We start from the raw sequence: 13,152 nt of genomic DNA on the forward strand, positions 1-13,152 counted from the left end.
GGTAGGCTACAGCCCATGGGGTTGCAAAGAGTCGGACATGACTGAGCGATTACTTTACTTTAGTTTATTGTATCACCTTTTAGTTTTCAAAGGTATTAATAGTTTTAGTCAATTTCTGGCAGTCAACTTTCTATATCTTTGTCATTTTAATTATCTTTCTCTAGATGCTTTCTAACTTTATGGACTTGTCTTCCTTGAGGTGTGGTGACTAGAACCACAAAATATTTCTAATCCTGATGTACAGTATAATGGGATAATGCTTTCTATTTCTGATATTCTTCCTTGTGGCCCTTTGCATTAGTTTTTGGTACAAAAGCTTTTTTGGACAATGTTTTATAGGGAATAACCTAAAATGACAATAGATCCCTTGTCTAGCAGTTCATTGGAGGAGGAAATGGCAGCCCACTGCAGTGTTCTTGCCTGGAGAATCTCACGGACAGAGGAGCCTGGTGGGCTACAGTCCATGGGGTCACAAGACTCAGATATGACTTAACGACTAAACCACCACCACCACCACCTAGCAGTTCATCTTAGGATTCTACCATTTAATTTCATTGGCTTGGCCCTTTTCTCCATATAAGAGCTCACTATCAACTGGAAATTGATCAATTTTTATGTATTAATATTTGTGCACGCCATCACTCTCTAAATAGGAAACTTGACTGGCTCCAGTGTTGACTCTGGGGACAGCAACCATCAGGTTCTGCTCTTCAGAAACTTACTAAATTCTTTCTTTTCTATTATTTGCCCTCTGCTAAAATATACTCACCTATAGGCCAAATAAAACATTGCTTTTATGTATATCTATGCCTCACATCTTAGGTACATACCTATTCATATGCCTAAGTATATTTTTGGTACAAGAGGAATAACAAAAGAGAACAGACTGGAACATAATAAAAAGAAGATAGGCTTTGGAACAAGACCAATGTCCCCCCGAATTCTAGGTCTGACTGGGTTGAACCAAGGAATCTTTATAGGCATCTATGGCCTTCCAGGCTGGTTGTAAAGAGGATGCATTATGCTTAAAGTAGGTCTTCAGTCAATATTAGGCCTTCTTTTATTTTTTCCATCTGAAAAAGTATGAACATATTAATAACTAAACTTATTAAGCCCTTATTACATACCTGGTCTGTGCATGAAAAGGGGTTTGTGAATATTAATTACACAAAAGTAAGATGACTGGCTAAGAGGAAGAACTCTGGAACCAGCCTTCCTGGGTTCAATTCCTGACTTTACCAGTAATTAGCTTCAGGACTCCCAACAAGTTCCTTATCCATCTTTACAGTGGTAAGTAATAACAGTATTTTCTTTGGAAGGGCTAAGTGAGATAATATTTGTTATTACTTAACAAGCTGTTAGCTTTTATTATAAACAGTATTATTATGTCACTCAATCCTCATAGTATCTCAGTGAGTTAAGCAAAATTACTTTTCTCATATATTATTTCTAGTAAAATGATAAGTGAGGCAAAATAATTTTTTCAACAACACTCAGTAAAAACCAGAAAAAGGACCTGATTCTTTATCTACAATATGAACTACTCGAATTTCTCCTTATTTCTCTCCAAGCCAATTTCTTGTGAGGATTGTTTAAATAGTCTGATATAGGAACTTGTCAAAAGGCTTTTTGAAAGTGTAAATATAAATGTTTTCTCTAAATATCCTCAGTCATACTTATTTATCCCCTCAAACAACTCTAGTGAAACCAACAAATATCATTTCTTGTACAGAAATCTTGTTGATTTCTCCAAGCTATGTTATTTTCTCTTGGTTATTCAGCTATATCCTACCCTTTAACCAATAACCTCAGAAAGGTTGCAAGGCTGAGACTTTTGAAAAGGAGACTGTAAGGTTGGCTACATCATTTTCTCTCTTTGAAAGGGAATCTGGACTAGATAATCTCTAGGGTTCTTCCAGCTCTAAAATTCTGTGATCCTTCGTGTAGCATCCCCATAATTATGGATGTAGTAACACAGACCCTCTCATTTATTTGCTATAGGAGCCTTGCTGATGCACTATTCCACTTATTTGATATCATATTTACTTGCATATTTGTTTTCCCCTTGGTTATTTAGGGCACAAGATATAAGGTGGAGATAAAAGATATGTAAGAAAAGTGTACTAAAAAAAGACAAGTTAAAGTTAAGCGGCAAGGGGGAGAATGACCTGAAGTCATTCACTTTAGGTTAGGCTTCCTTTTTTTGTCATTATTTTGGTATTCTGTGACCTTCTTCTAGTGACCAGTTCATCCCTTCATTTTGTATTCAAATAATACTGGAATAAACACTCTGAAAGGGCAGAGCTGATATCCAAATGTCACATGATATTCGGGTGTTTCTTTAAGTATTACATTTACTTTGTTTGCTTCCTTTCAATGGGAAAACTATCACTGGTTCATGAGCCTCGGCTAGCCCAGTGAAATCATGGCAAACTGGGGTCAAATTTTGTTTATCTGATAAACATATTCCAAGGGAAAAAAAAAGCACTGATAGTATTAATTGCCTGTTGTTTATTCTGATTGTTGCATATAACGGGGATACAGAAATCCAAAATTCAGAGATTATTCTAAAAAAAATCTTGGTTAATAAGTCAAGACAACAAAAAACTATGATATATCTGAAAGCTGTGCTATAGTAGAGACATACAGGAGGTGTTCTGGGGATACAGAGGATGAACACCAAGCCATTTGTTTTCTTGGAGGAAAGAAGTGATCTTTCCTCACTTATTCAAAGAAGTGATGATTGGTGGTGTCTTGAAAACTGCATAAGAATTGGCTGGATTTTGAGATCAACATTCTGGAGAGGGACCACCATGTTCAAAACCTGAAAGGACACTATTTGGGGAGCTATTTTCATACAGGAATTGAGAGTGCTCCTGGTCCTGTGGATAAAGGTGAGTGTGGACAGATTGAGAGGGTTAGGTTATGAGGGATCTCACACATTATACTCAAAAGCTGTCCAGGAGTTCATGAAGCATCATTGGATGGGGTTTAAGCAGTTCAGTGGTATGATATTATTTCTTAACAGTTTACATTTTCAATCCGAACTTCTTAGAAAGAGTTCCAAATGACCATATCCAGCCAATCAACTTTCAGGGCTTAATACAGCATCTAGAATAAGGTTGATGCTCTGCTGCTGCTGCGGTAGATGCTCTACAAATGCTTAATTTATGAGGTGGTAAATAAATTAAAGAACCAATCAATGAAGGTATTAAACTTATTAGAATTTGTTTCTGGACTACATACCAAATTATTTAGATGGGCAATAATGACATTTACTTTAAACAAGAAAGGGGGTGGTTGGAGTATATATACTATTCAGTTCAGTTCAGTTCAGTCGCTCAGTCCTGTCTGACTCTTTGCAGCCCCATGAACTGCAGCACGCCAGGCCTCCCTGTCCATCACCAACTCTCAGAGTTCACCCAGACTCATGTCCATTGAGTCCGTGATGCCATCTAGCCATCTCATCCTCTGTAGTCCCCTTCTCCTCCTGCCCCCAATCCCTCCCAGCATCAGAGTCTTTTCCAATGAGTCAACTCTTCGCATGAGGTGGCCAAAGTATTGGAGTTTCAGCTTTAACATCAGGCCTTCCAAAGAACACCCAGGATAGGGTTGTCCAAATGTGGACAATTATGAATGCTGGGAATCTGGTATCAGGGGATCATCCTGCTATTTTCTTGACTTTTGGGGGATGTTTGATATTCTTACACAATAAAAAGGTTTTAAAAACTTCTGAGTTAAAGAGATGATGTCTAGACTTCAAATATTAATGTTTTGAAACACAAGTAACTTAGTTAAAAAGAACTAAATTTTAAAAGAATGATACATATATGTGTAACTTTAAGAAACTAAAAAGACAAGAAAAACCTTGAACATTATAAAAATTTTCGGAGTCAATGCAATTCTTGACTCTAGGTTTGTAAATTTTCAACCTGGCTAGAAATCTTCTTGACTCAAACCTCTTAATAGTTTATACTGTAGAACTAAAACTAATCTGTTAGAAGGTAGTTATTACATTTTTTAAAAATATGGGAATCATATACTCATTTGAAAACATGTTTCCAAAAAATGCTTTCACATTAATCTATATTGCACTCAATTGATTATTTCACCCCACTTTATGTTATTTTGTAGTTAATAAAAATAACAGTGGAATTTAATCATGCTAGTATTAATATTTATCAAATATGAACATTTTATACTAAAAGCAATTAGGTTAAAACACAAAAACAGTCTATAAGTAGTTTGTTTCTGTTTCAGGAACATGAATTCTTTGTAGTTAAAATTTGATTGGTATGTATAGCCATTGATTCATATCTCTTGTAGTCCATTCAATAAATTGTTATTGCTGCTAAATAAAGTCAGGTTTTAATAATTGGTCATTATCTGGAGATTGGCCAAACTACCACCAAAACCTTTGCTTTTCAGGTGTAGCTATCAAAGCAGGTCTCAGTGACTTCAGGTTAACTCTCATCTCTATTATCAGCCTCTAGTGAACAAGGTATCTCCCTGTGTTGGACTACAGTACACAGTGAAGGTCAAACAGCAAACCACTGTTTAAATGATGGTTCTTCAGCTGATGTACAGAATGCTGCAATGAGGATGCTATGGCAGCAGGAATGGCACATAAAGACCAGGGAGAGACTCTAAAGGTGAACTTTGGATCCTTAAATCGACTCAAACAATTCTGCCTGGGAGAAAGAAAGATGGCTTCACGGAAGTAGTACAGGTTGCTGGAACTTGTGAGTTTTTATTCCCTTTTCTTTTTCATACTGAAAAACTAAACGTATATTAAAATATTCTTAACAATAAAAAGGAAAAAGAAGAGGCCACAGGAGAAACTGGTTGATTGAAAGGGGAAATGACCTTTGTAATTATTACCCTAATTTAACAACAACAAAAAAATGTGATGTAAACAGACATTAGGAAAAAATATCTTACTGTTTTGCCATGGAAATTTGCCATTGTGTGTTCATAACGGATTTCTTTTTCAAACATTTTTTAGGCATGATGAGATTTGGCCTGAAATGAAGTGAATTTCAATCCTAAATATTTTAAGGAGGTGAAGTTAAGCAGTATTGACCAGAGAGTGGTTTGAGTCAATGTAAAGCCTCTTCAGCCACTATTAGATCGGAAACTTTACAAACTAGAGTCTGAAAGATGCGTAAATTACTCCAAAAATAATTTTTTAAAAAATCAGTAATTCCTCTCAGAAAATCTAATGTCTAAAGAGGCCACATTTACCTCAAGTTTGGCAAAAACTTTAAATATGAAAAATTTAGTAACACAGAATTGTATACATAAACTTCATACACAAACAATGTATACCGCTTGGCACTTCGTTTCTTTACTTATGGAGAAGTAAAGAAAGGAAAGAAGACTTTTTTTACACCAGTTATGTAAATGGTTTCTCTAGATGTAAAACATCTGGGGGGATAAACAGTAGTAGGGGTGTGGAACATTTTAATGTGTGAGTTTCAATTATAAGAAATAAATAATAAACTCATCTTCACACTCTTAGAGCTCTTAGGACATATTCAAATTAATTACATATCTTAATTCCCTTACTTGGTTTACCATTAAAGTTTCAGTGATGAAAGAGAAGGGAAATTTTATAGAGACACCAAAAAAAACCTGAAAAGCTGGGGACTGGGGAAATGTAGAACTCTTACACACACACTTACCAAAAACTCCAAAACACTGAATGACAAAACAATCTAAAGTATAACATGTAAAATATCATGTATGAAATGAGTTGCCAGTCCAGGTTCGATGCACGATACTGGATGCTTGGGGCTGGTGCACTGGGACGGCCCAGAGGGATGGAATGGGGAGGGAGGAGGGAGGAGGGTTCAGGAAGGGGAACGCATGTATACCTGTGGCGGATTCATTTTGATATTTGGCAAATCTAATACAGTTATGTTAAGTTTAAAAATAAAATAAAATTAAAAAAAAAATAAAGTATAACATGTGCAAACCAGAGAGGTGAGGATGGCAAGACAAAAAGGCAACATATTTCCTCCTCATATGATACCACTTACTCAGTATTCTTAAGAAAGATGTTCCTTAATGATATTCAGTTACACCACTTCTGATAACTGTTGAGAGGAAATAACACATATGTTCTTACCAGGAGATTCCAATTAGAGGCTATATTAGTCTTTCTATAAATCGCTGTTGGTTGGGAAGTTTGGATAAGCACTAAAAAATCCACTATAACCACTTAATGTGCACCTTTGTGTGTGTTCATATGTAAGCAGGAAAACTCTGAATGCAATAGGATTTGTAGCTGTAATCTCAAAATCAAAGTCTAAGGTTTTCTTTTTTTCTTAAATTTTGAACACATACACCGCATCTGAAAGATCTACTTGGTACTGATATTATTTTAAATTTCGTAATTGTATCACAGAACTCATTCTTTGTTTGGGCTAGTTAGCTAACCACCATTTCAACAAATAGGTATGATTATACCCATTGAAGAAAATAAAGCAACAGAGGCATAAGTCAAGGCGATCTTTGCCAAATATATACATAATATATATATATATATATGAAGAAAAATAAGGATAATTTACAAACAAGGTGGTATAATGAGACACGACTTTCTATAGAAATTCAGAAACTGGGAACACCATTTTTGATTACAAAGTCAGTTTACATCTAAATTTGCTTCATTCTCAGTTTTTAGTTGGATCTCACTTTAATGTCTTATTCTTATATTTGAGTCTCAAGGCAGTCTTGTGGGCACTCTGGTGGTCAGATCTTACTCTTTTAAACAGCCATTCTCCTTCTTTATCAACAGTGTCTACTTTGGTGTCCTTGATTCTGATTATCTAGGAGTCCCTCACTCACTTGTCAGGCAAACCTGTCCCTTTCCATGAATAAAATAATTTTTCTTCTTGAGAGTTCTCAAAGTTTATGAATTCAGGTACATATGAAGGCAAGTGACTGCATTAACTTCTGTTCTCAAATTCCATCTTAAGATTGCGTTGATAACATCATGCTTTGTTTAATACACTACCACTAGTAACTTCTCAAGTCTTGCATCCCTTCTCCTGCGTCTTCCTTCTCTTCTTTCACGTTTGCCTGTTCAGTCCAGCCCACTCTCAATCCATCAGACACCATCATATAATAGAACATGCCTACAGACTTCTCCTTTAAGTTTCCTGCCATCTGGAACAGCTTTTTCTACTTCATCCACTGTGTTGCTCCAAATCTTAGGGGAATATGTTCTAAAATTGCTTTTCTCCTTTAATCTTTGTAGTTGTACTGTTAACTCATGATATATATATATAGACACATGTTTTTTTCTATTAAGATATGTATTTCTCCTTTTCATGCAAACTAAGCCTTATATTTAAAACAATCTAAGCTACTAGAATAATTTAATTTGGAGGAAAAGAATTTAGTGGTAAAATACTAATAACATTTAAATAAGTAAGGGATTATATAGTCATTGACAACCAGCTAATCTTTGTTACAGATGAAAAGGAATTGTGTTCTAATTTAAGTAAAAGTGTTTCTCAGTGAGATATAAGAGAGACAATGCAAAGTGTTAAAATAATGAATTAGCTTACTAAAGTTGGTTATCTCTGTTCTTCCTGTAGCAGCCATAGTATACATGCTTATATGGTTCAAATCTGATATGTATTCAACCTTCGTGATGGAAAAAGAGCATGTATGTTGAGAGGGATAAAGTCAGACTGACATGGACAGAAACTATACTGGGGAGCAATCCAAAAGCAGGAGTGCGGTGTGTAAAACTACACTCCTTTGACAATTGTTATTTTGTTGTTAGGGAAGATGTGGATTAAAAAAGAAGGTGGTTTTTGAAGAGGAGTGTTTTCAACTTTTCCATTTCTATACTTTATAGGAAAATTTTTTGCTATTAAAAAAAGCATAATATCACACACAAAAGATTTAATAAATAATCTTAAAAGTTGTAATTGTAAGTGTTTTTGAGCTGCATATTAATTCACCATACTAGTGAAGTCAAACTAAATTTCATGAATGTGGTTGAATCTTTTTATTTATAAATTATCCAATCTTGTTTCAGAAAGAACTTGAATGGCAGCATTTATTTCTCTAGAATAGTCTTCTAGAGACTATATCATATAAAAACAGCAGTTGTTGGCTTTCCAAACTTTTACTATTTTTGTTAGCCTGCTTACATAAAAAAAAAAAAGGCCATGAAAATCTTTTTAAATTGGCATTTTATTTCTGAAGTTCATGAAAAAGTTAAAATAAACAAATAGAAAGGGATATAGATGGAATTTGAACTTATAGAAGTGCAAAAAAGTTAGCTGAGAATGCCACTGCCCTGGGAACTAAAATACAGGACTTCAAAGTAAGATTTTCTTCCTATTTGATACGTGCAGACTTTTTTGTGTACACATGCACAACAAATGACATAATAAACTCTATAGTTAACTGATGATGTCAGATTCCAGAAACGTTTTATGTTTAAAGAAATATTAAAATGTTATAAAGGAGTATTTGTTACATTTTAATAACTTAGTAAGATTCAATTTAACATCTATTGTTAAAAACAAATAGTTTTATTTGGCTGAAAAGTTTTCATTTTTAGCAGTTTAACCTACATTTTCTCATAACAGATGGATAGTTATAAATTAGTTCAAAGGCAGGCTAAAACTATTCTTTAAATTAGGTCTTCGAAAAAAAACCTATAAACATTGTCAATAGTTAGTCAAAATGACAGGAAAACATCATATTCAGAAAATTTACAAGAAAGATTTTCCTTAAAATTGTTTTAGGAGCTAAGTACTAGTAGCATACTTAAGAAAAGCTTATAAATGAAAAGCATACATGAGATAGTTATACTAGCTCTCCATGTTTACATAATACTAACAAGATATATATAGAAAACTTTACCCAGAGTAATTTTATATTCCATGTCATAATTTGGTTTATTTTCCTTAGCAAGGATAAAACATCTATTAGTAAGAATCAGGGTAATACATGCATTTTAAAACTTCAAAATTCTAACTGTAATTTTTAGTTTCTAAAAATCTGTTTATTTGAAGATCATAATGCAAAAAAAACCACCCCACAGTTACTGAAGAAAGATACTTCTAAAAAGTTAAGATAAAATAGGGAGCATTTGTCATAGAAATAAACAGAATTTCAAAAAGGCATATTAAATGTCCATCTTTTCAAACCTAACCAGCTAGAAGCAAGCTACTTTACCTATAATACATAAAATGGATTAATGTCTTTAAAAATGCAAATATTTTCAGGACTTGAAGGATAGCCATTTCAAGAAATAACAGTGACTCTGATAACTCGGCTGCCATAGCACAAGTCATGGTAACTTCTCTTTTTAAATACATTTGGTTAAGATTGTTATAAAAGGCAATTTTTTACATCCCATTATTCCAAAGAGGTTTAGGTGTTTTTTCCCCTCTCACATGTATGGTGATTTCTGGCTGTTTCAGTACAAGGCATCACACCGGTGCAGTCTTGCAATGCAGCCCACGGCAGTTGCAGCAAGTATTTCCCATTAGGAATGTAAGGAGCTTGGAGGGTACAAGGGTTGAGGAAGCAATCTAGAAAAGCACAATGCAGCTTGTGGGTCATTTCCCCACAAATAACCTTTTTAGACCGGGTCCATAAAATGCAGTTTATTATCTAAATTTTTTTAGGGAGCCTCTTTTGTTAAATGTTAACAAAAGAACCACTATGCTAATTCCGTTTAAAATGCAATCCTTAAAAACAAAAATCAACTCTCAAGTCTTTTTGAAAAGTGCTTAAATCATCTGGAGATAAATATCACTTGGTGTCCTTGTTGCCTAACAAATGGCTTTTTCCATTGTTTCCATTAATTTCACCCATATTCGTTTTTTAAAAAACAAGGCCCTTATCCTCATCAGCAAAGGACAGACGTATGATTTAGCATATAAACCCGGTAATTACACACTAATTTACGAAAGATTAATTTTCTTTCTCTTTTCATCAGTTTTCAAGAAGTCTTCCCCTTGAAACTGTAAACAGGAATGGTTTACACCTCAAATTAGAAGCCATTAATTAGCGTGACGAAGTCAACTGCAAGATACACAGATAATTTAAATTATTTAATCACCAATCATCTCGACTAAAGTGTTCTATACTCTTTCATTATCCTTCGGTTAGGTTATTGATCTGTCACTACATTACCTCCAGATCAGTTAGAGATAAATATTAGCGTTCTTGCCTTTCTCTCAGGTTTACATTACTCCTTCTTGTAAACACTTAAAAAAGCTTTAAGGTTCTTCAATCCCAAATCCCTAATTAGCCATTACTAGCCTTTTTGTAAGAGGAAAAAGAGTCTCTGAAGTACAGATCAGGAGTTCGCTGTGCCCAGATAACAATAAAAAAAAATTTTTTTTTAATGTACGCTTAAGGCAATGGCAGTAATAAAAGATATGTAGAGGTGGCTACAGCAAATAACGGGCTCGCAAACGCAAGCGCTTCTAACAAAAAGCGCCTGAAACCTCTATGGCAATATACTGCACTCCAATAAATTACACAACACTTTGCATAGGCTGCAGAAATAACGCAGGACAAGACTTACACAGATGCCCATCCGCAGCATTTATACACATGCACATGGCAAAGAGACAGAAACCAAACACTATCATTCAACTCGGGCAGGGTAGCGCGATCCCGAGTTTGCCCAGCGTGAGAGTGCTCTCTGCGTGTAGTGTCTGTGCGCGCGCGTGAGAGCGAGACCCGTCCTCGGGGCATTTCCCCTCTTTGGGCAGTTTTGCTTCATTTGTTTCCTATTTCTGCTACAGAGAAACTAACTTCCATCTCAGCCCCAGCCAGCGGCCGCTGAATAGAGCCTGTGCTGCGGCTCCGTGTGCGTCAGATTCCTCCGCGGAGCCGTGCCCGGCCCCCCTCGCTCGCTCGCTCGCTTTCTCGCTCCCTCCCTCCCGCGATCGGCCTCCACAGAGAAAGCGCCTTCCAGCCAACCGGCGGCTCCGGCTCCGACATCTTCGACTGGAAATAAATAAATAAATCGCACCTTCGGCCCGGGGAGCCGCGGGCTGGGGGTCTCGCCGCGCCGGGTTGCGGGGGGCGCCGGGGCCGCGGGCGGGCGGGGGCGGGGAGTCGGAGGCACTCCCTTTTTTTTGCCTCTGTGCCGGTGGGTGGTGGGGGCGCGGGCCGCGGGCCGGCGGAGCCCGGGGCCGCGAAGGGCTGCGGACTCCTTTCTGCGGCGGAGGGATTCGCGGCGGAGGAGGCGGGAGGGCGGGCGGCTGGAGCCGCTTGCCTGAGAGTTGTTGTTTCCTCCTCCTCCTCCTCCGCCTCCGCCGCCGTCGCTTGAATGGTGGAGCCGAGGTTCGGGCTCGTGAACACACACTGACAGCTATAGGGCAGGCGGCGGCCCCGTCCCCGCTTCCCCTCGGCGGCGGGGCGTCCCGCCGGCGGCCCCGAAGTGACCCATAAACATGTCTCGTGAGAGGAAAGGCCTCTCGGAGCTGCGATCGGGTAAGTCGGGGGGCTAGCCGGGGCCGCCGGCGGCGGGGGGCGATCCCGCCCGCGGCCCCCCGCCCCCCGCCGCCGCCGCCCGGCCGCTCAGCCTGTGTGTGTCTCCCCCCCGTGTCCCTCTCTCTCCCGCGCAGAGCTCTACTTCCTCATCGCCCGGTTCCTGGAAGATGGACCCTGTCAGCAGGCGGCTCAGGTAGACGGCGGCGCGCGGCGCGGGCCGGGCCGGCGCTCGGCGCCCGCGGCGTGGGGGAGGGCGGCGGCGGCGGGAGCGGCGGGGCCGCGGCCCGGGGCGCGGGGGGCTCAGCTCTCCCCGCTTTGTTGTTGCAGGTGCTGATCCGCGAGGTGGCCGAGAAGGAGGTAAGGGCGGCGGCGGCGTGGCGCCGCGCGACCGCCCTTGGGCCGCCGCCGCCGGGGCGCCCGGGGCGCGCGGGGCTCGGGGGTGGGGGGGGTCCCCGGCGGGGGCGCGGGGAGGGCGGGGGAGGGGCGCGGGCGGGCCGGGGCGCGGGGGGCCGGGCTCACGGGGCGTCCTCTCCCCCCCTGCACCCCACAGCTGCTGCCCCGGCGCACCGACTGGACCGGCAAGGAGCATCCCAGGACCTACCAGAATCTGGTGAGACATTCACGTCGCGGAGCAAAGAAACTTTTCCCCGAGTCGAATAAAAATTGAATTTCCCGCAATTTTTTTTTTTTTTTAACCGAGACAAAAACTTGGCCCCAGAACCCGAAAGCTCCCGAGGCCCCCGGGGAGGGTTGGGGAGGGACGGCGCGGGGGGCTTGTAGGGGGCTAGTGGTGCGGGGGGGGACCCGCACCCCGGGGCCGCAGGGGCTGCCGGCGATTTATTTGCGATATTTTGTTAACGTGCTAGAAATAAAGATACGTCATGAGTGTTGTGCAGTGCAAGGCCGGAGGAGGAGGGGCCGGCGCGCGCGTCCGTGCGGCCGCGGGGGCGCGCGCGAGGCGGCGGCGGCGGGAGCGGGAGCAGCGCGAGGGAGGCGGGCGCGCTCGCTCTGCACGCGCGCTCGGCACGGCTTTCTCCTGCCGCACACAATAGCTGGTGACTAACTGCTCCGAAGTGGCATTAGCATTTCACAAGCGGGCTATTCAGCCGCGGCGGAACCGCTGCAAGACGTGTGTGCCTCTTTTTTTCTTTTAAATTTCTCTCTTTTGGGGGAGGGGGATCTCTCTTTACCTTCAGACTTAGGGGTTTTTTTGATCGGAAGGGTTCGGATGTGCGATGATCGTGGGCCATCGACACCTCTTGCATCTATCTGCCCAAGGTTTTTTTTTTTTTTTTTTTTCCACGGAAGTGGAAAGCCCGTAAACCCTAAAGCCAGGCGTTGAACCAGGCTTTTTTTCTCCTTTTGCTAATTCTCGCGTTAGGCCCCTCGTTCAATTAAAAGCTAGTGTTGGAGGCCACTGAAGAGTTCTGATTTTTTTTTTTTTTTTAAATTTTATCCGTATACTTACTGTGGAGTGGAGATGGGCAAGTAAAACTTTTCCAGTTTCTAGCGACACGTCTTTTGTTTTTTAGGTTCAGAAATAGCTCTGTCTTAATTTTGTAGGTTTTCGAAGTGAGTGTTTTAGTCATTTCTAAAAAAATTGAAAGTGGACCTATCACTTCTAAGTATTGTGAAGGGCGTGGTAGGATATTTTTATTGGCGAGT

General features: G+C 40.1%; 1 protein-coding gene across 7 annotated transcripts in view; it reads left to right on the top strand.

Annotated features, from left to right (window-relative positions):
* Positions 1–11,195: 11,195 nt before the first annotated feature.
* The window catches only part of LOC102406632 (pleckstrin homology domain interacting protein), a 136,029-nt gene continuing 134,072 nt past the window's right edge, over positions 11,196–13,152 (top strand). For 2 of the 7 annotated variants that reach the window (XM_025294847.3, XM_025294848.3), the window contains exons 1-4: positions 11,198–11,487; positions 11,622–11,680; positions 11,815–11,844; positions 12,038–12,097. In XM_025294847.3, the coding sequence (XP_025150632.1) occupies positions 11,448–11,487; positions 11,622–11,680; positions 11,815–11,844; positions 12,038–12,097 (189 nt within the window). In that variant the 5' untranslated portion in view covers positions 11,198–11,447. Of the gene's footprint in view, positions 11,488–11,621; positions 11,681–11,814; positions 11,845–12,037; positions 12,098–12,486; positions 12,617–13,152 lie in introns of those variants that run through there. The other 5 variants (XM_025294852.3, XM_025294850.3, XM_025294849.3 and 2 more) reach the window with 4 other exon arrangements.

This window comes from Bubalus bubalis, chromosome 10 (assembly GCF_019923935.1).
Source record: "Bubalus bubalis isolate 160015118507 breed Murrah chromosome 10, NDDB_SH_1, whole genome shotgun sequence".
Lineage (NCBI taxonomy): Eukaryota > Metazoa > Chordata > Mammalia > Artiodactyla > Bovidae > Bubalus > Bubalus bubalis.